A 21,073-nucleotide genomic window follows, 5' to 3' on the forward strand; every position below is an offset into this window, starting at 1 on the left:
TTTGATAAAAAATAAGAGAATGTTCAATGTAGCATTCCTGCTATGACATATGGTATAAGGGGGTGAGAAATGGAACTACGAAAAAGAAAATAAAATTTTTGAAGTTATATCGTATATATACAAATAAAATTCAGGCTGATCTTTACCCGAGTAGAATGTAAATCTAAAACGATTAACAGAGCTCGTTGAGGAAGAAGAAGCACATGAAAAGAAGAAATTTCTTTCCGGGTAATTAAAAAACATTTTGATGGAGAAAATATTGAATAATTAAATAAAAGTTATTTCTTTAGCCTAATAAATCATTGATTAGAAGATTTAACTTGTAAATACATAATTATTCAAATTTCATTCCGTATATTTGAACTTCATTCACCTCAACAAACATTTCATAATAAAAATATTTATCAGTAATCGGTCTTTCTAATATCCTTGAACTACGGAAGTGGAGCACGAAGTTCACTTTTAGTTTAACAGCTCAAGCTTCTTTGTTACACACATATCTTCGGACAACATTAAGATTATGATAAATCTGCGTATCAATATTTTTGACTATGTTGTATGTTTCAGTGCAACCTGAGCTGGAAAATGAAACCGAAATCGATTCGTTGTATTTCGATAATATATATAGAATTATTGATCCTTACCTCTGTTCTAAAAGTCTGTTCTAAAAGTCGATGATTAATTACGATTAGTCACCGATTAATTCTTGTTCCGTAGCTCGCCGAACTGATTAAATCTCCGATTAATCACTGATTAATCCCACATCAATTCAATTAATCACCGATTAATCCATGTTCCGTGACTTTACCGATTAAGTCCGATTCCCGTTTTTTACAACACTGATCCTTACAAGAGTTTCTTGAATGGCATTTCATCCAATTACATCACACAAATGAATAAAATTAGTACAGTATAAGCTGGCTAGCAAGCAAGTGTACTTGGTACCATAGCCAACCCTGCCTTTCCTTAAAAAAACTAGAAAGACAAGCCTAATAATAAAGATAAATAACACACAAACAATTATAGACTATGCAGCAGGACGCAGGTGGAGTCGAATTGATCTTAACGATCCTGGACTTTGACAGTGCCGCCAGGAACTCTGCTACGCTCTCGTCAACCTCAGCCGCAGCCTCCACTGGAGCTGAAATAGTCGTTGGCTTGAAATCCAAGGACTTGTCGTCGTAAATACCCCTAAAACCCACAAACTCATGTTCATTCGACCACTTGGTCCAGTGTTATTCTACTCCTATTTTCAGTTGGCACTCTCCCTCTTTTATTTACTTTTCTCGTTTCATATGTCGGACTGTTCATAACATGAGATAAATACTAATTTACCTCTAATTTATAAGACTAAATATAGTAATGACTGATCTTGTTATATTCGTATTCATGAGTATTTTAATATAGTGAACATTTTATATTTAATATTAATACCAAATTAAAGATATTAACTATCAAAAATGTGTATTGACAAACATGATAAAGACAAATAAGGAAAAATAATAAGAGACGGGGAACATTATTCAGATCCGGAATCTTAACATGAAGTTTCTGCAAATGTGACAAGTGCCTTTTACTTAACCATCACTTTACATGTAAAGGGTACGTACAGATCAACATATCCGAGTCAATTACTCCCTTCGTCCCACCAGATTCATATAGTTTGTTTTTTGAGATGTCTAATCTCTAAGTCTTAATATTTCAAAACTTATCAAAAATAGTTAATGTGTCCATCACTTCCCAACTTTTTCTTCCTTTTCACAATATTTTTACTTTCTTTTCTTACTACTTTAACTCTACTTTCTCTCTTTTATACATTAAAAAATAATGGGTCCCGCCACTTCACCCACTTTTCTTTCTATTTTCCACTACATTATACATATTTCTTAATCTTCGTGCTCAAACCAAACGTAAACAATTCGGTGGGACGGAGAGAGTGGTTACTCCCTCTGTCCCTCTAGATTCTTTTACAGTTTTCTCTTTTGGATGTCCCCCTCATTTCTTTACATTACAAAACTTTCCTAAAATAGTTAATGGGTCCCACCATTTTCCCACTTTTTCTTCCTTTTCACACTACTTTTACTCCACTATCTCCTTTTTATATATTAAAAATCAACGGGTCCCACCACTTCACCCACTTTTCTTTCTCTTTTCCACTGCTTTATACATATTTCTTAACCTCCGTACCCAAACTCAATGTAAACTATTGAGGGGGACGGAGGGAGTATTTAATACCCTCTTTTGAGATATTACATTTTCCTGCAAATGTAAATCTTTCTTCTGAATGAAAACCCGGTTAGATGGAATAAAAGGAGAGGGGCGGATCTAGGAATATTTTCTTATGAGGGCACCAACTAAATTTTCGAAAAACACCTATGTATTTTCAGATTTTCAGGGTGGGCACTTTTATAATTTTGTAAAATTTAGAATGGTGAAAAAACGTAAATAAAAATTTTAGGGAGGACACGTGTCCCCCTGCCTCTTGCTAGATAAATGATGTTTACCAGCCACAGTATACTACATGTTCTAAGAGCATCTCCAATGGCGTTGGCTATAATCGTTGGCCAAATTGAACCTGTAAGACATTATGTAAAATTTGTTGAACCTATAAGACATTGTGCTTCAATGGTATTGGGCCAATTGGCTATATTGGTTGGTTATAATTTAAAAATAGTATGTTATTAATATCTAGATTGTTATAAATAGAATATATTAGTTTAATATGGCAATAAATAATATGTAATCAGCAGGAAGGAGGAAAATAAATTGCGGGAGATGACGTGGAATTCACTACAGATCTGTAGTGGTTCGACAAATATAGTCATCCATAGGGGAATGGCTATAATTATACACAAGGGTTTGCTATGGTTGGAGTGATATTTTCTGTGGACATTGGCTATAGTTTTTAATTTTAGTAAGCCACCTAAACTTTTAGCTAAGGTCTTCTCATGGTTGGAAATGCTCTAAGTGTACATATAATTAAAGATCAGAGCTGTTGCGTACACATATATATACTTTTATATGATTTATCTATCAAGCAATAATGTCATACAATTTTCTGTAATTGAACAATCTTTGTGATAAAAGTTTGTTTAAATAAATTGCAAAATTAAATTTGATGTGAGTATTAAGATGTGTGCTGAGTAAATATATATAATTAAGTAAATAGGAGGAATAATAGCTATCTGATAGACATAACAATTCTCAGGATGGACTCCACAGTATTACCCCCTCAGTCCCATTTTAGTTGTCACATTTCTATTTTTGTTGGTCAAATTGACAAAGTTTTGACCAATGATTACTCCCTCCGTCCCTCCCATTTCTTATCAAATGGGTTGGGCACGGAGATTAAGAAATATGTATAAAGTAGTAGAAAGGAGGAAGAAAAGTGGTTGAAGTGGTGGGACCCATTGACTTTTAATGTATAAAAAGAAGATAGTGGGGTAAAAGTAGTGTGAAAAGGAAAGAAAAGTGGAGAAGTGGCGGGTCCCATTGACTATTTTTGGTAAGTTTTGAAATGTAAAGAATTGGATGGGACACTCCAAAAAGGAAAGTGTAAAGAATTGGTAGGGACGGAGGGAGTATAAATCACTCATGCATTATTTTAAAAAACCGAAAATTACATCTTAAAGTAGAGTAAAACTTATTTTTAGTGACATATTCTTTTTATCTTATCAATTGATAAAATATTAATAAATTTCAGTCAAACTTTAGTCAATTTGACCGGCACAAAACCAAATGTGACAACTAAAATGGGACGGAGGGAGTATCTAAAATAATAGCTATCTGATAAACATAACAATTCTCCGCATGGACTCCACGATATTATCTATTTTCATCTAAATGGAATGAAAAGTGAAAGAAGAAAACATAACGATCCTGTTTGGAAGTTAGATGTTTGGGCAAAAATTAGAGGTTTGAGGTGGTTTAGAGGTTTGACCACTAGAATCCGTTAATTTTAGTGTTTGGTAGTTAGGGGATTGAAATAGAGGTTTGGGTCCAAAAAGCTAATTTTGAAAAAGCTACTTTGAGGAGGTTTATGGATCAGAGGTTTTGGTTTGTGTCAGAAAAAGCTAATCAATCAGCTATTTACCAAACAGTTTTACAAGAAACAGCTAATCCAATCCGCTAGTCAAAACATCTAATCCAATCCGTTAGTCAAAACATCTAATTCAATCGGTTAGAGAAAATATCTAATTCAATCCGCTAACAGCTAACCGCTGATCCCCAAACAGAGCCAACATCCACTCCGAGAAAGAGGAAGAAATCTGCTCCTCCAATGTTTAACCTCTTAAAAGCGAAAAAGAAAGAGATGCCTTAACACGTGAAAAACAAAAAGAAGAGCATAACAAAATAATATTTATAAAATAATATCTTGTCAAGTTCGGAATTTTCGGAATTTAGTAATGCTAATATTAAAACTGATTATTGTTCATGGTTATCAGGTGTACGTTACCGATTTAAAAAATTGTTGTAATACTAATATTTAAAAATTTATTAGAACTTAAATACATATCTAAATCTTAATTATTTTTACAAATTTATTAACAAATTGTTTTAATAATAATAATAAAATAATTAATACTAAAAATAACTCGCATCATACTGGGTATAAACTAATATTCTTATAAACGGGCTTCATTTTAGGAACTTTGTTTCCTAATAATATTTATCTTGGCTAAATAAAAAATAACAAGATTGTGATGCATTAATTATTGGGATTTTCCATAAATCAAGTTTAAAAGAATTTTTACAAAGATACTATCATTTTTTTAAACAAATTGCAAAACTACTATATTTTAAAAAATATTTGCAAAAATACGGTGGTTGCATATGCAACCATATCTACAACGGCTAACAACCATATATGCAACTTCAATTTTTTTTTTAGAAAATTACATTCAACCTCGTCAGGAAATCACCACACACACCACAACACTCATTAAAACCCCCTATACCCTCTCGATTTCCCACACACTCAGCGACCAATTATGACATCAAATTTAATGAATCTCTACTACAACATGAAATGACTCAACATCAGCATCCCCTTCTTCGCCACACTCATCATCTCCTCCGGCTGGCGATACAATCGCCACCGCTCGTCGCCGGTGATGAAGCTTTGATCCCGATTATCGGCGCACTCCTTCGCTTTCTTCAAGACAACACGAGACAAAAAGAAAGAAGGAGAAGAGAGCAATGAAAGAGAGAAAGGAGAGTGAGGAGATGGAGATAGAGGACAGAAAGAAAGAGAGGGATACAGGGAGAGGGTGGGAGAAGAGGATGACAGAGAGTAAATGGGGGAGGGGAGACGAAGAGCTTACGCAATAGAATGGAAGTACCGTATTTATGCAATTTACATCTCTTTTTTCCAACCAAAAACATAAATATGTAATTAGTTCAATGAAGTAGTAATTTTGCAATAAAAAGCTTAAAAAACACTATATCAGATAATTTCCCTTAATTATTTTGAAATTATTATATAGCCTAAAACATCAAAGAATGATTATGAAGCAGTTAGATGCAATCTTATATCTTTTTTCGGGTTCTTTCAACTTGTTAGGCTCTAAATATTGTAGAAAAGGTTAAACGTCATAATCTAAATTAAAATAATTTTATTGTGTGGAATAAATATAGATCTGTAGATTATCAAAATTAGGTACATGGTTCTAGGAATATATTTGATCGATTAAAGCCAAAGTAGTGCTACACATTTAATCGGGCAGATTAGTTGTCGATGGTGTCTATTCCAATAATAAATAATAGTGATGGTACGATGTTGAGCTCTAATGGCAAGAAGCCGTGTCCTTCTCTCACTTCTCTTATAAAAGCTTGAGTATTTTTGGAGACATAACTACCTAGTTTGAGAAATAAAAAATAATACTTATCTTGGCCAAATAAAAAATAACAAGATTGTAATGCATTAATGTTGTGTTTGGTTGGGGTGAATGATTCCGGAAGGAATGGAATGAAAAATGAACTATCTTATGGACAATTTTTAAGAAATTTCATTCAATTTGAGATGGAATGCTCCATTCTCTCTCATCCTCAATTTCTTCTCAAATCTCATCATAGCAATTTTGCACTTTCTCAAATTCTTTTCAAAACTTTCTTCCTATCTCTATTAGTTTCAAGTATTTTTACTTATTCCATTCCATTCTCCCCAACCAAACACAACATAATTATTTTGAAATTATCAACAATATTTCCTCATGTATAAATGAGTAAAATATACTTTTAAGTTTTCTCATCAGCTTAATTTTTGCCCGACTTAAAAATTATTTTCAGATAAAAAGCTTATATAATTTGTCGCTTTATTCTTGTAAACTAAAGTTGGCATTGTAGTGATCCAGAAAACAAGTAAGGATAAATGCATTCAAGATAATATAATATGTTTGACATGGGAAGAAACGTATTTACCGGATGTATCATCTACAATTGTTAGCTAAATCATTAGTTATTAGTACTCTTTCTTGATAAATTACACTTTCCTACAAATACAAAACCTGATGCTGACATTTCAGGAATGTTAGTATATAAGCAGTGTTGCTGCAGACTGCAGAGTCATATATACGATCAAGTTCTTAGTCTGCACATTGATGTTTCTCATCATCACTAGTGTTACATCGGACGATGTTTATATTGTTTACATGGGAGGGAATGGCGCATCAAAGTTTGGAAGTTTGAGAGAGGAACAAGCCCGGCTTATCGACTTCGTGCAAAACAGAACTGCAGTGGTGCATGTATACAAGCATATGGCTTCACAGGGTCCTATTGTCCATGTGTCAGAAGAGGAAGCCAAATTGCTAGATACAGAAGCAGGAGTCCTGTCAGTCTTTCCTAACAAGACGGTTCAACTCCACACGACAAGGTCCTGGTCCTTTCTTGAGCATCATCATAATTTTGGTGATTCCATCTCCGCAACATCCTATCCCGGTTCCAATGCCAATGGATCTGACATAATTATTTTTGTAATTGATTCAGGTACAAATCTATCCGCACTCATATATTTTTATATTTAGCCTATCCTTTGAATTTAAGTGTTTTGAGTATTCTTTTGGGTTGGTTTTCAGGTATTTGGCCAGAATCTAAGAGCTTTGTGGATGAAGGTATGGGTCCAGTCCTGGAATGTTAGGTCCAAAGTATCGTAGAAGGGGGGGTTGAATACGATACTCACTACAATTTAAAATTCTTTCGAATCTTGCGGATAAATAAATTGCAGTCCTGTAATGTGTTTCGTGTTCCGGATATTTATTGGGTCGGTTTCTGAGGAAATGAAAATATTAAACCAACACACAATATTTTCCAAGGTATATCTGTATATTGATAAATACCTCGAAGGGTGCTACAAATCCAAACCCGAAGGTTGGCTACAATGACCACTCCTCTAAATATTACAAGCCCTATCCACTACAAATATTTACGGTACAAAACTAGGCTAGGGTGTGTGTATATTTGAGAGAGTTTGTGCATAGCACTTGGCCATCCATCCCGAAGGATGATGTGTATTGTGAGAACCACAATCACATATTTATAGGCTTTCATAAACTAACCATGGTTAACGAGTTCGTCCTGGACGGATTGAGTTCGTCCTGGACGGATTCGATTTAACAAAATAAATCTAACTCCAAGAAACTGAACTTGCGCCAGGAGGATTTCCATATATGTGAGTGTGTGGCGCCAACTTTGACTTAGTCAAAGTTTGCGCCTCACAGGTCTCCACAGAGTCTTCTACTTAGAATTAATTCCAAGAAATCAAACTTGCGCCATGATTGTTGATTAGAGGAGCAACATTTGACCAGGTCAAATGTTGTTCCAATATAGTGCATCCCTTGTAGAGTTGTGACTTAGAAATTATTCTAAGGCACAAAGGGTTAGTGCCAAGAGTTGTTAGTAGAGGAGCAACATTTGACCGGTCAAATGTTGCGCCCGGGTCAAATGTTGCGCCTGGGTCAAATGTTGCGCCCGGGTCAAACCTTGCGCCTTGGTCAAATGTTGCGCCATAGAGTGTGCAAGAGGTATATGGTGACTTAGAGAAATTCTAAGGCAAATATGAACTTGCTCCACCATTGTAATGCTTCCCCTGTTATCTCTCATCTCTTGGGGACGAACTTTGACTTTGGTCAAAGGTTGCGCCTCAAGAGTGCTATGTCTTCACTGTGATGTACTTAGAGAATTTTCTAAGTGAGGAAGAGCTGTTGACTTCGGTCAAATGTTGTTCCTCACATAGTAAGAGCTTTCATTGTTATCACTCCTTTGACTGAGATTGACTTGAGTTTGCTCCATCCATATATTTATATTATATTCATAATATTATATAAATATATGTATAAATAAAGATATATATATAAATGTATATAAATAATATTTATATAAACATATAGTAATATATATATATACATATATTTAAATATATTCTCATATATTTAAATATATATAATATACATAAAATTATATGTAAATATAAATATAAATATATAGGGATATATATATAATTATCTATAGATATAAATATACACATATTTATGCACATAATATAATATATATATATACACTTAAATATATAAATGTTTATGTAAAATATAAATACATATACTATATACATATATATTTATTTAAATATATATACATATAAATATACATATACATATGTTTAAAAACATATATACATATATATTATATATATTATATTTAATTAAATATACATATATACATATATAATTATATTTGTACATATACAAATATATAAGTGCACACATATATAAAATGTCACTTCCTGATATGGCTTTCTGTGGAAGCTTTGACATATGGCATTTGAGCAGTAAGCTTTGGCATAGCTGGCATTTGGCTTGACTTGGCTTTGGAACAAATGACTTGATATGACTGGATCAATTCTTCGATCGATAAGTACTTTGCAAAGCTCCGTACGTGCTGACGCTTAGTGCACTGGTCTGGTTCACAAGCGACTAACACTGAAGTTGAACATTGTACCGTCTTTGTCAGCAACCATTGATCAGTCGGTTCCGGGTTAGTTTATGCTTCAGTTTGTTGATTATAAATAACCAACCAAGATATATAGAAATATCTTGCTTCAGGGGTTGCACTGAAATCTTTCGAGTACTTGGACAACATCTTCATTGCTTCCACAATCTTGAATACTTCAATCTTTATTCTTCACTGAGGCATGAACATATTAATGAACTTCTTCCAGTGAACTTATTCCTTCAAGACTGTAGATGGCTTCTTCAACCTTTGTCTTCGTATCTTCCGATTCCGGTGCAGGCGTAGTGTTATTTACTTGTCCTGTTCTATTGTTGAGTTATCATCCCTATGTAACAGATAGGGTTGTCTTTACATTTAGACTTACAATCTCCCCCTATTTGTTTGTTAATCATAACAAGCAAATCCTCTGGAGGATAACTCAACTAACACTAGAAAAAGTAACGTCCTGGACTAGTAAATAATGCTACAAAGTTTCTGGATCATATAATACATTTCCAGATTTCATGAATAGAAATAACAGATGTGCATATCACCTTCATTTCTCTGGTTTTTGCTTACCTGCCAGATAATCCTCATAGTCTGTCTTGAAGAGAATTCAAAACATTCCATTATGCAAAGAACAATCAGCAGCTTCAATGAATTCTTCAGTGGTAATGAATAAGTTCATGTCTACCACTTACTGAAGAATAAATACATCTCCTCCCGTTACCTTGATCAGGTTCCCCATGGTGATAAGTAGCTATCTCCCTTTAGATGAAAGATCAATCCTCCTCCTTAGTTGAAAGAAGAATCTCCCCCTCAATAGTACACAGCTAAAGAGTAGTTTAATCCCCCTTAGTTGTAGACAACTAAAGAAAGCTAACTTACTTTTTCTTCCCCCTTTCATATATTCTCCCCCTAAATATATTCTCCCCCTTAGTTGTGGAATCCTCCGAGGATATGTGGTATCAAATAGGTCAAGGAACGTGTACAATACTTCCTGTACCAAAAGATAATCTCCCCATAGAGAACTAAACAACGCTAAAGCTGGGGTCGAAGAAAGAGTTCAGAAGAAGGGTTTACTTTGATTGGGTTGGTCCCTATGCTGAAAGAATAGGTTCCAAACGGAAAAGTAATGAGTAAGAACTGACATTCCAGTAACAACATCCACTTTGTCTTTAGGTATAAATTTGGTAATTAGTAGGTGTCTCACTAAAATGTTCTGCAGGTGTATCACTCAACACTCAATTTTCTCTCGGTTTTTGGGTAAGGGTGTCACTCACAAGTTCTGTAAGTGTATCCCTCCACACAAATACTGAGCTTCCAAAATGCTGAGTACCTGCAAGAAAATCACCTTAGCCACCCTTAAAGGGGGTCACCGGTGGTGCAATGGGAGTTCGTAATTCCCAGTCCCTGTAGACTCATCAGATAAATCTGAATCATAGTCCACAAGTTGCCAACCACTAAGTGGCTTATCCAATTAAGGATCCAGAGTTGTTTGCTCTGGGAGGTTAGACAAAGGCTTAATTATGGCAAAGGCCTAAGTCCTCCTCAATGTCTGTGAAGACACTTGATTCAAGTGAATCATCAACCATAAGTTCACACCGTGAAATGGAATGAACTATAGTTGCTTCCGTCAATTCTTTCAACAACGTGTGAGTTTTCGATACCAAATAGTATTATATGTACCTCACAAGTGTTTCACTCTTCTCAAAATCCTATGTGTTTGCACTCACTCATGCTCACATATTTCTCATTCTGATATCTCACTGAATCTTCTCAGAATCTCACCAAGTGTTTAACTCTCAGTGTTTGGCTCAGAGTGTTTCTCTCGGCACTCAAAATATGGTCTTCTGTACCTGCATGAGAAAATCACCAAAGCCCCTTCAAGAGAGGTCACTGGCGGTGCAATGGGGTTTCGTAAATCCTCGATCCTCAACTGACTCATCAATAAATTGACTCATAGTCAGAGAGTTGCCGATCTCCTATAAATAGGAAATCCATTCCGATTGGATCCAGATCTGTTCTTATCTGGGGAGGGAGACGAGAATCCTGAAGATTTGGCAATTGAGATCCTCGTTTCCTCCTTACACCTGTAAAGGCATCAACCATCTTATCTACCGTAAAATGGTAAATGAAGAAGTTGCTTCTGGAACAAAACCTTTAACCTTACTGTGCACTCTCTTGTATTGTGTTCATAAGATTTTTTGTTTAGGCTCTTCATCAGAGTGATTATTGATGATGTGCTTGACTCAATACAAGATGCTCTGGCTGATGAACGAATTTCAATGGACTCATCCTGTTGAGAGAATGATTCCAGAGACTGTTTTATTGCCTTTTCAGCTCTATATTCTTTTGGGAGAATACAGATGAGCAACAGTTACCTCAAGTTCAAAAACACCTTTTCTTCTTGAGAGGTAGAGCTGTGGGTACACTATATCCCTCACATCCTTATTTGCTGTAACAAGTACAGTTTCTCCCTCATTGACCTCTAGTCTAATAAGTTCCTTATCACTCCAGGGGAAAGTTGAGATGTGTTCTGAATTTGGTTTTATAGTCTGGGATAAAGATTGTTGGTTTTCAACCATATGACTATCTAGGAAAGCCAAGAGGCTGATTAAGTTCCAAAGAACAGAAAGAGATATAAATGCATTTTAGAAAATCTATGATTTTGAATGAAAGCAATTGCATTTAATCTTTTGAGGAAAAATGAATCAGTTGTGATTGTAAAAATGATTTGCATAAAGAATGACAATCACAACCGATGAAAGAATCAAAGTTTTCCATTAAAAACTGGTTTGAGTACAAGAGTCTGAATCTATGCATAAAAGGTTTAAATGAACTTGTCTTTGAAAAAGACACAGACTCCTGTTTCTCACTACAATTTTAAAAAGGAAACAAGAAAATTTATGCGCTACAGTGTATAAAGCACTCGCCACACTAATTAGTGAAAAGGCCTCATACTAGCACATCGTCAAAACAGACGTTGCAAGTGACAGAGATCACCAAGTACACAAATACAAGATAATCAATGTCTCGTCCTATGACGCTACATGTATAGATGCAAAATATGCTAAGAAATATTTATGAAATAGAATAGTGGATACCAATTGTTGAAATCAATTGATAAGGAAATTTCTTGACAGAAATTCACCATTCCAGAACATAAATACAAGACAGAATAAAGATTTTGGTTGTCTCTCTTGTACTCAGAATATTAAACACCTAAAATATATTAGCACTAGTGGTTTTAAGAAATATGCAACAATATTTCACCAGTGCCAATACATCACAATCAATTCACAAATAAAACATCAATAAAGCATCAAAAATAGATACCAATTAAAGATTTCAAAAATGAATTAATCATGCTTCTATTATTCTATCAAAGTCAATCATGAAACAAATAGGCATATAATTGTCATGGATCACAATTTAACTAAGATAAAATAATAATTACTTACGGAATATCATATAATTATCAGATCAGCATATAACAACTAAAATCATGAAAATCATACAAAGATATTCGCAAGCCCGAGGGAATGTTGAGGAAAAGTTCACGAGTCCTATACAAATAATCACTAAACACACGTGAACGCACACAACTCCTCGCAGAAAAATATTAACAAATAATATTAGTGATCTACATATAAGCATGCAAAAAATATCACTAACACTAAGAGTATCACAACTATATGCAGTTAGACATGAAATGAAATATCAATTAATAAATCATCAAATATCCAACACAAATAGTTATGCTTCAAGTATATACACTAATATAACTGGATTCAGCCTAGAGAGAATCTAAGTAACTCCACAAATACTAGTATATCATGACTAAATTTTAACTAGATTCAAACTAGATACCAATTACTATACAAGTCACAAGTCTAGAAACGAATAAGTCATGCTTCAGATTTTATACCTATAAAAATGAATTCAACCTAGAAAATAATCCTAAGTATGTTCACAAATACAGATATATCACAACTTGATTATGACAAAGTTCTACTAGATACCAATTGTTAAAGAGGTACAGATCAAGAAAGATAACATAATTAAGTCATGCTTCATGTCATCTCTAATCATTTAAATCATGAACAAATAAGTCACTTAATTGTCATGCAACACAATTTAAATAATTTGAAATAACAAATACTCATGCTAAAACATATAATCACCATCTAAGCATGCAAATCAATAAACATGGCAATCATATAAAATAGCAAAAAGCACGAGGTACTGGATTTTAAATAAATTCACAAGTCCTATGTATAGACAAATTAATACTCATGAATTCATTCAAGAAATACAATAGACATGCTCAGAAAGAAGTAGTACCTTATAGAAAATATAGTATGTGATCCACTTGCAGTTGAGTAAAGTGATGAGTTGAATGCCTCTGAGAATTGACATTTCAGTTGATGTACCTTTCTTGTACTGATCAAGTCCAGTGGTTGTTGGCATAAGTCTTGGCAGGTCTAAAATCTTCCAAAATGTGCATATTTAAAATATCCTTGACTTCCTTTTATTGCCATCATTCTTTAGGCTAACTAGAAGACCATAAAGAATTGCAACTTTCCAACAAACTCATCATATCACTAATCTGCATTCACTTAGCAATTATCTTGCACAAGTGACGTTACTCCACATATAATATAATCATGGTATCACAGCACAGATAGTTGTATTGTGTGTGCCTTGTATCATGAGAGGTAATAATTTGGATACCAAATATGACTCTAGCAAACAAATATTAGAATAATATGCTAGTCAGAAGTCATACCATGTCCGTGACTATCATCAGGTCTTGGATAACAACTCATAGAGAGCTGGTGAAGAAAGAGCATACAAATTCTGTTGGATCTGCAACTGCAAAGTCCTTGAAATGTTGCATGAAGCTTCATCCTCTAGCTCACTGTAATATCCTGAACCCGAGTCTCGTCAATAGTGCTTTAGTTCAATCATGAAGATCGTTGAGTCCCCTAAGATGTAGAGTCCTAAACTTGAAGATTCTATTTCCATCATCTTCGTAACCTTCTCTTTTGAATTAACTCTTAAGCAACCAAATTTGGCTTGTCCCTCGTAACAGAGCCAAAAACATCCAGTTGGAATCTAAATACCCGACAAGTACTAAGTACCAAATTGTCATTAGGCCAGGTATTAGAATCCGCACAATCTGCTTTCAAACTGATTGAGATCATCTTGCTGTGCAATCACTCAATCTGGATCCATTTAAGAGCTTCTGAATCTTCCTCAAGTTTCACTTCAGATTGAAACTCAAAGAAATAACATCCTTTCACAATAGCTCTCCCAGTCTTCACTTCACCGTTAGGAACATTTAAGAACTAGAACTCGGGAATGATATTGACTCCAAACCCTTTGTCTAAGCAGATACGTTCTTGATATGTCCTGTTTATCTTGTGTGGTGTTGAGTTTGACTAGTGGATCTACCAAATGCTCCCCCTAAGCTGTTGCTGAGATTTCTTTAATAATCCTTATCCTTGCAAAGAGATTCCGCTTGGATCTGAATCATCATTATACCAATAATATCACCTTTAACAGCTTGGAGCAAAGTGTTGTTCAACGTCCCATCCAGACTTACAATCACCTTATGTTGATTAATCACAATCACCCTGTAGACTGTAGACTCCATTGAGTAGCCGAGGAAAATATTCTTTGAGCTTCAAATGCAAGACTTGCAAAGAGGCATTTTCCTCCAAACACATACCAAGAGTTAGTGTTTGCTTCTGATTGGCCACTGACAAGAATGGTGTCTTTCTGGATTTATCAATGATCAGGGTTCATCTTGATCAACCTTCATTTGTGACGTCTTGTCCTTCGAACACATACGAACAACACGAAAGAATCTAGAGTAGTCAATGATCTTCGCAAAAAGATATTTGGCTTTGTTGTAGACATGACATTAACTGATCCGTAGAAATCCATACGTATCATCTGAAGCGGCTCAGCAATATTGATCATATCTTTGCTTCTGTGCGATGCTCCTTTGACTTCCCTATTGACATACCTCATAATCTTCATCCATAATGAATTCCAGATGAGGCAGTCCTCTCACCAAATCTCTTCTTACTAATAAAAAGAGCTCCTTGTTTTGACATACAAGTTTGAGAGCTTCAAGTGCCATAGCTAATACTCATCTGATGAGGCTTCACTATCAAAACAGCTCACTCCATCTTCAGTTGAAGTTCCATATTAGCTACGAGCAATATTCACATCCTTCTTGATTTAAGATAAAACACTATTCCATGAACTGACATAATGTCCTTTGTCAGAGAACCGTTTGATACTAGGAATTTGTGTGCTTTGACTCTTCCAAGAAAGATATTCTTCCATGATGACATTCCAGGAAAACAGGCATGTCCCGTAAGAGAATCTTTGTTGTCATCTTTCAAAGATTATTGACGGAACTGCTCACACAATCACATTTGCTAACAGGGTACTTTTTGTGAATCATATGATTTCAGCTACTCAGCAAACAGAGTGCACCAAAAATCATATGGATCATATGTAACCTGCAATCACAAATGGAAAGAGTTCTATGGTCCCCAAACATAACTGGGTCCGGATGGATTAGAGATTTTTCTTTAACAGTGGTAACAACAGAAGTAACCTTAACATGCTAATTCTTATCTAGACATTGCCCTAATGTGATTCTCAAACATGCTTTTCTAAAATCAATGCAAGTACAAAGACATGCATTCATGACATGAAAATAAACAGACATGATGTTGAATACACATGGCAACCAATCAAAGATAAGACAAGAGCAAGACAGGCAGTTATGCAATTCAGAAGATTCAGTACTCGTTACTTAAACCAATTAACACATGTGCAACAGGTAGCAAGTAGAATTACATATATTCAATAATCTTTGAAAAGCATATGGATTAGACACAAGAAATTAATGATCACATTATCAATTCATACTAGTCCCAATCTGTTGTCATATGGCATTATTCTATCTCTATTACCAAAGTCAGTTTTAGATCTAACATGAAGTTCTAAAAGTTCTACTGACACAAGGTAGACATTCCATCATAGAACAAAATAAAATCCTTAACAAACAATACAGATAAATAAGCAAATCTAGTTAAACTAGGGAATCTGAAAGTAAGTGTTTTAACAAAGTTATATATGCTAGGATCATAACCCCTAAAACTAAGCGTCGTGTTCCAAAGGAAAGCTTCTAATCTCACCATTGCAAATAATCAAATCCTAAATATTCATACACATGTTAAGAATCTGCTAAAGACACATGCACAAGATTATCATCAATCCTAGTTACCAGAATAGTCATCTAGCATACTAGTTCAACATTATCTACTGTGATGCTATCATGCTTGTGCTTATGTGTTAAACAATTCTACTCAGAGATTTATAACATGCTTTGCATAGTTAGAAAGAATTCGTACCTGAGATGTGCGAGTTGAGTCATCTTCAGAGAATGCTAGGATAGCCAGATAACCATAATCATCCTTCTCATCAGCAACTGATCTAGCTCACACCTTTCCTAGAATAGCATAAGAACTTGTTGTGATGTTTCTTTCAAAACATCCACTTGAATTTCAGACAAGCCCTATCATCCTTGTTTGTCGAGGCTTCGATATATATAGCAACCCTCCTTTGCTAAAGATACCAATCAATATTGTGTGTACTGACCAACTTAGTTTTCAAACAACCTGTCGAGCTGAACCTTGAAGAGTCTCCACTTGAAACCAATGGATTCCATCTGAATCTGACATGACTAAACCTCTCAGACAGTGTTATGCTAATCCTTGAAGTTCTGTCCTCACATTCTTCAAAAGTGTTAACTTTTGTCGACTTGAGCTTCCTTAAATTCAGCAGTTACAAACTCTTCTGTTCAATCCTAAGGTTCTGACATAAATGCACGAAACTGATTTGGTGCGGTAGTAACTCGATAATTATATCCTTAAACCTCCACAGTTCTCTGTCTTTGGTTCAGTTGATTCTGGATGGATTTAGCATTGATACAATTCACTGTGTAATTGTATTTCCCTGAATCACTGAGTTATATTGAAATCCCTTGAAGATTCGTCCGTAAAAACTTCTCTTTTCCTACTACCAGTGGTGCCATTCAAAGTTGACATTCCGAGCCCTAGAAAGATGCTTCACTGCATATGTAGCAAATTTCCATCCTGATCTGGTGATCTGATAATCAAGTCGGAGTAATTACTCAGATCAAGGCCTGAAGTACCTTCTTCAAATTCACTGTCAATAGTGTCCAATCAGTCTTCAATAGAATCTTCTTCGAATCACAATCAGCTTTGTTGAACATAGAAAAACTGCTTCTAATAATCCTTTGAGTAATCAATTGGATTGGGTCATCAATGTACTTCCATTACCGGTTCTGAGAATCTGGTATTTGAAAGCCCGGTGTTTGTCTTGTAATCTGTCAGCCTGATCTGTCTCAACTAAATGTCAATCTGATTTGTCTTGGAGTAGAATAATTAAAAAGGTTACGGGACACTTGATTATTTAAACTAAGTTTAAATTATAAAGAAAATAAATTTAAAAATAAGTTTTAAAATATGAAAGAAAATAAAGTATAAAATAAACTTAGTTAAATCTATAAAGTAAATTTAATTATATTTAAAAAATAAATTCAAATAAATTCATAATAAACTGAATAAGTTTAGAACAAATTTATTTCAAATTCATTTAGTAAATATATTAAAATTTATTAGATAAATTTAATTTTTGAAAATATTCAAGTGTCTCGTCTCCAATTAAATCATAGCTTCCAGAACAAACTAAATTGAACCCTTGAACTTGAACTTATATCCATAATCAGTTAAAATCCTCTAAAATTTATATTCTAGATTTTAACTTAAATTTAAATCATAAACTATACAAATTTAAATAATAAATTTATAAAAATTTATGATAAGCTTGGTAAGTCTAAGAGTAAACTTTACAAGTCTAAAATAAATTTAAACAAATTTAATAATTGAATTTAGTAAAGTTTATAAAGTAAATTTAATTAAGTTTATAAGATAAATTTAATTAATTCATAATAAACTCAATTAATAAGTTTAAAATAAATTAAGTCAAATTTATAAAATAAACTTATTAAAATTTAAAGTATAAATTTATAAGTCCCGGTCCAAAGTTCAGTATCCGACAGATAATCCTTGCTTAGGCCTACGGACAAATTCAGCAACACAAACCGGAAGAACATTTCCCCTAATCAAATATCAAAAGCTAGGTTCTTGATTTTCCGTACGATAAGGATCCTGATTTGTATATCAATCAGCCTGCTCTGATGCCAATTGTTAGGTCCAAAGTATCGTAGAAGGGGGGGTTGAATACGATACTCACTACAATTTAAAATTCTTTCGAATCTTGCGGATAAATAAATTGCAGTCCTGTAATGTGTTTCGTGTTCCGGATATTTATTGGGTCGGTTTCTGAGGAAATGAAAATATTAAACCAACACACAATATTTTCCAAGGTATATCTGTATATTGATAAATACCTCGAAGGGTGCTACAAATCCAAACCCGAAGGTTGGCTACAATGACCACTCCTCTAAATATTACAAGCCCTATCCACTACAAATATTTACGGTACAAAACTAGGCTAGGGTGTGTGTATATTTGAGAGAGTTTGTGCATAGCACTTGGCCATCCATCCCGAAGGATGATGTGTATTGTGAGAACCACAATCACATATTTATAGGCTTTCATAAACTAACCATGGTTAACGAGTTCGTCCTGGACGGATTGAGTTCGTCCTGGACGGATTCGATTTAACAAAATAAATCTAACTCCAAGAAACTGAACTTGCGCCAGGAGGATTTCCATATATGTGAGTGTGTGGCGCCAACTTTGACTTAGTCAAAGTTTGCGCCTCACAGGTCTCCACAGAGTCTTCTACTTAGAATTAATTCCAAGAAATCAAACTTGCGCCATGATTGTTGATTAGAGGAGCAACATTTGACCAGGTCAAATGTTGTTCCAATATAGTGCATCCCTTGTAGAGTTGTGACTTAGAAATTATTCTAAGGCACAAAGGGTTAGTGCCAAGAGTTGTTAGTAGAGGAGCAACATTTGACCGGTCAAATGTTGCGCCCGGGTCAAATGTTGCGCCTGGGTCAAATGTTGCGCCCGGGTCAAACCTTGCGCCTTGGTCAAATGTTGCGCCATAGAGTGTGCAAGAGGTATATGGTGACTTAGAGAAATTCTAAGGCAAATATGAACTTGCTCCACCATTGTAATGCTTCCCCTGTTATCTCTCATCTCTTGGGGACGAACTTTGACTTTGGTCAAAGGTTGCGCCTCAAGAGTGCTATGTCTTCACTGTGATGTACTTAGAGAATTTTCTAAGTGAGGAAGAGCTGTTGACTTCGGTCAAATGTTGTTCCTCACATAGTAAGAGCTTTCATTGTTATCACTCCTTTGACTGAGATTGACTTGAGTTTGCTCCATCCATATATTTATATTATATTCATAATATTATATAAATATATGTATAAATAAAGATATATATATAAATGTATATAAATAATATTTATATAAACATATAGTAATATATATATATACATATATTTAAATATATTCTCATATATTTAAATATATATAATATACATAAAATTATATGTAAATATAAATATAAATATATAGGGATATATATATAATTATCTATAGATATAAATATACACATATTTATGCACATAATATAATATATATATATACACTTAAATATATAAATGTTTATGTAAAATATAAATACATATACTATATACATATATATTTATTTAAATATATATACATATAAATATACATATACATATGTTTAAAAACATATATACATATATATTATATATATTATATTTAATTAAATATACATATATACATATATAATTATATTTGTACATATACAAATATATAAGTGCACACATATATAAAATGTCACTTCCTGATATGGCTTTCTGTGGAAGCTTTGACATATGGCATTTGAGCAGTAAGCTTTGGCATAGCTGGCATTTGGCTTGACTTGGCTTTGGAACAAATGACTTGATATGACTGGATCAATTCTTCGATCGATAAGTACTTTGCAAAGCTCCGTACGTGCTGACGCTTAGTGCACTGGTCTGGTTCACAAGCGACTAACACTGAAGTTGAACATTGTACCGTCTTTGTCAGCAACCATTGATCAGTCGGTTCCGGGTTAGTTTATGCTTCAGTTTGTTGATTATAAATAACCAACCAAGATATATAGAAATATCTTGCTTCAGGGGTTGCACTGAAATCTTTCGAGTACTTGGACAACATCTTCATTGCTTCCACAATCTTGAATACTTCAATCTTTATTCTTCACTGAGGCATGAACATATTAATGAACTTCTTCCAGTGAACTTATTCCTTCAAGACTGTAGATGGCTTCTTCAACCTTTGTCTTCGTATCTTCCGATTCCGGTGCAGGCGTAGTGTTATTTACTTGTCCTGTTCTATTGTTGAGTTATCATCCCTATGTAACAGATAGGGTTGTCTTTACATTTAGACTTACATGGAATGATGGAGAGGAACTTGTGAAGAAACGAAGGAATTCCCTGCTTTTAGCTGCAATAGGTACGTGTATACTCTTCATTATGTATAGTTTGCAGCTTCTTCACACTCTTAATCTTTATATGAATCACAATGTTGTAGATTATATATTCCGTGTAATGTGCATAGGCGGATTATAATTTTATTTGTTGTATTATGTTAGGAAAATAATTGGAGCAAGAAACTTTGACAAAAGCAACCAGGAATGTAGAGATTTTTTTGGACATGACAGCCACACCGCATCAACAGCAGCTGGAGCAGCTGTTGCTGGAGTTTCTTATTATGGCTTAGCTGCCGAAACAACCATTGGTGGTTCACCAAATTCCAGAATAGCAGTTTACAAAGCATGTCAATCTTTGGGTTGCTCTGAATCAGCAATTCTAGCAGCAATCCATGATGGGGTCGATGTAATGTCTCTATCGCCTCGAGAAGCTGATACAATATTTGGATTGAGCCGGTGGCCATTGGTGGATTTCATGTTGTTGAACATGTAA

At 34.3% G+C, this 21,073-nt stretch overlaps 1 protein-coding gene across 1 annotated transcript; it reads left to right on the plus strand.

Moving 5' to 3' along the window:
- Positions 1-6,650: 6,650 nt before the first annotated feature.
- On the plus strand, positions 6,651-21,073 carry LOC135149390 (subtilisin-like protease SBT5.1). Its single transcript, XM_064085088.1, has 4 exons — positions 6,651-6,984; positions 7,074-7,109; positions 20,514-20,625; positions 20,743-21,073. The coding sequence occupies exons 1-4, from the start codon at positions 6,651-6,653 to the stop codon at positions 21,071-21,073; spliced, it is 813 nt and encodes a 270-aa protein (XP_063941158.1).

This window comes from Daucus carota, chromosome 9 (genome assembly GCF_001625215.2).
Source record: "Daucus carota subsp. sativus chromosome 9, DH1 v3.0, whole genome shotgun sequence".
NCBI classification, from domain to species: Eukaryota; Viridiplantae; Streptophyta; class Magnoliopsida; order Apiales; family Apiaceae; genus Daucus; species Daucus carota.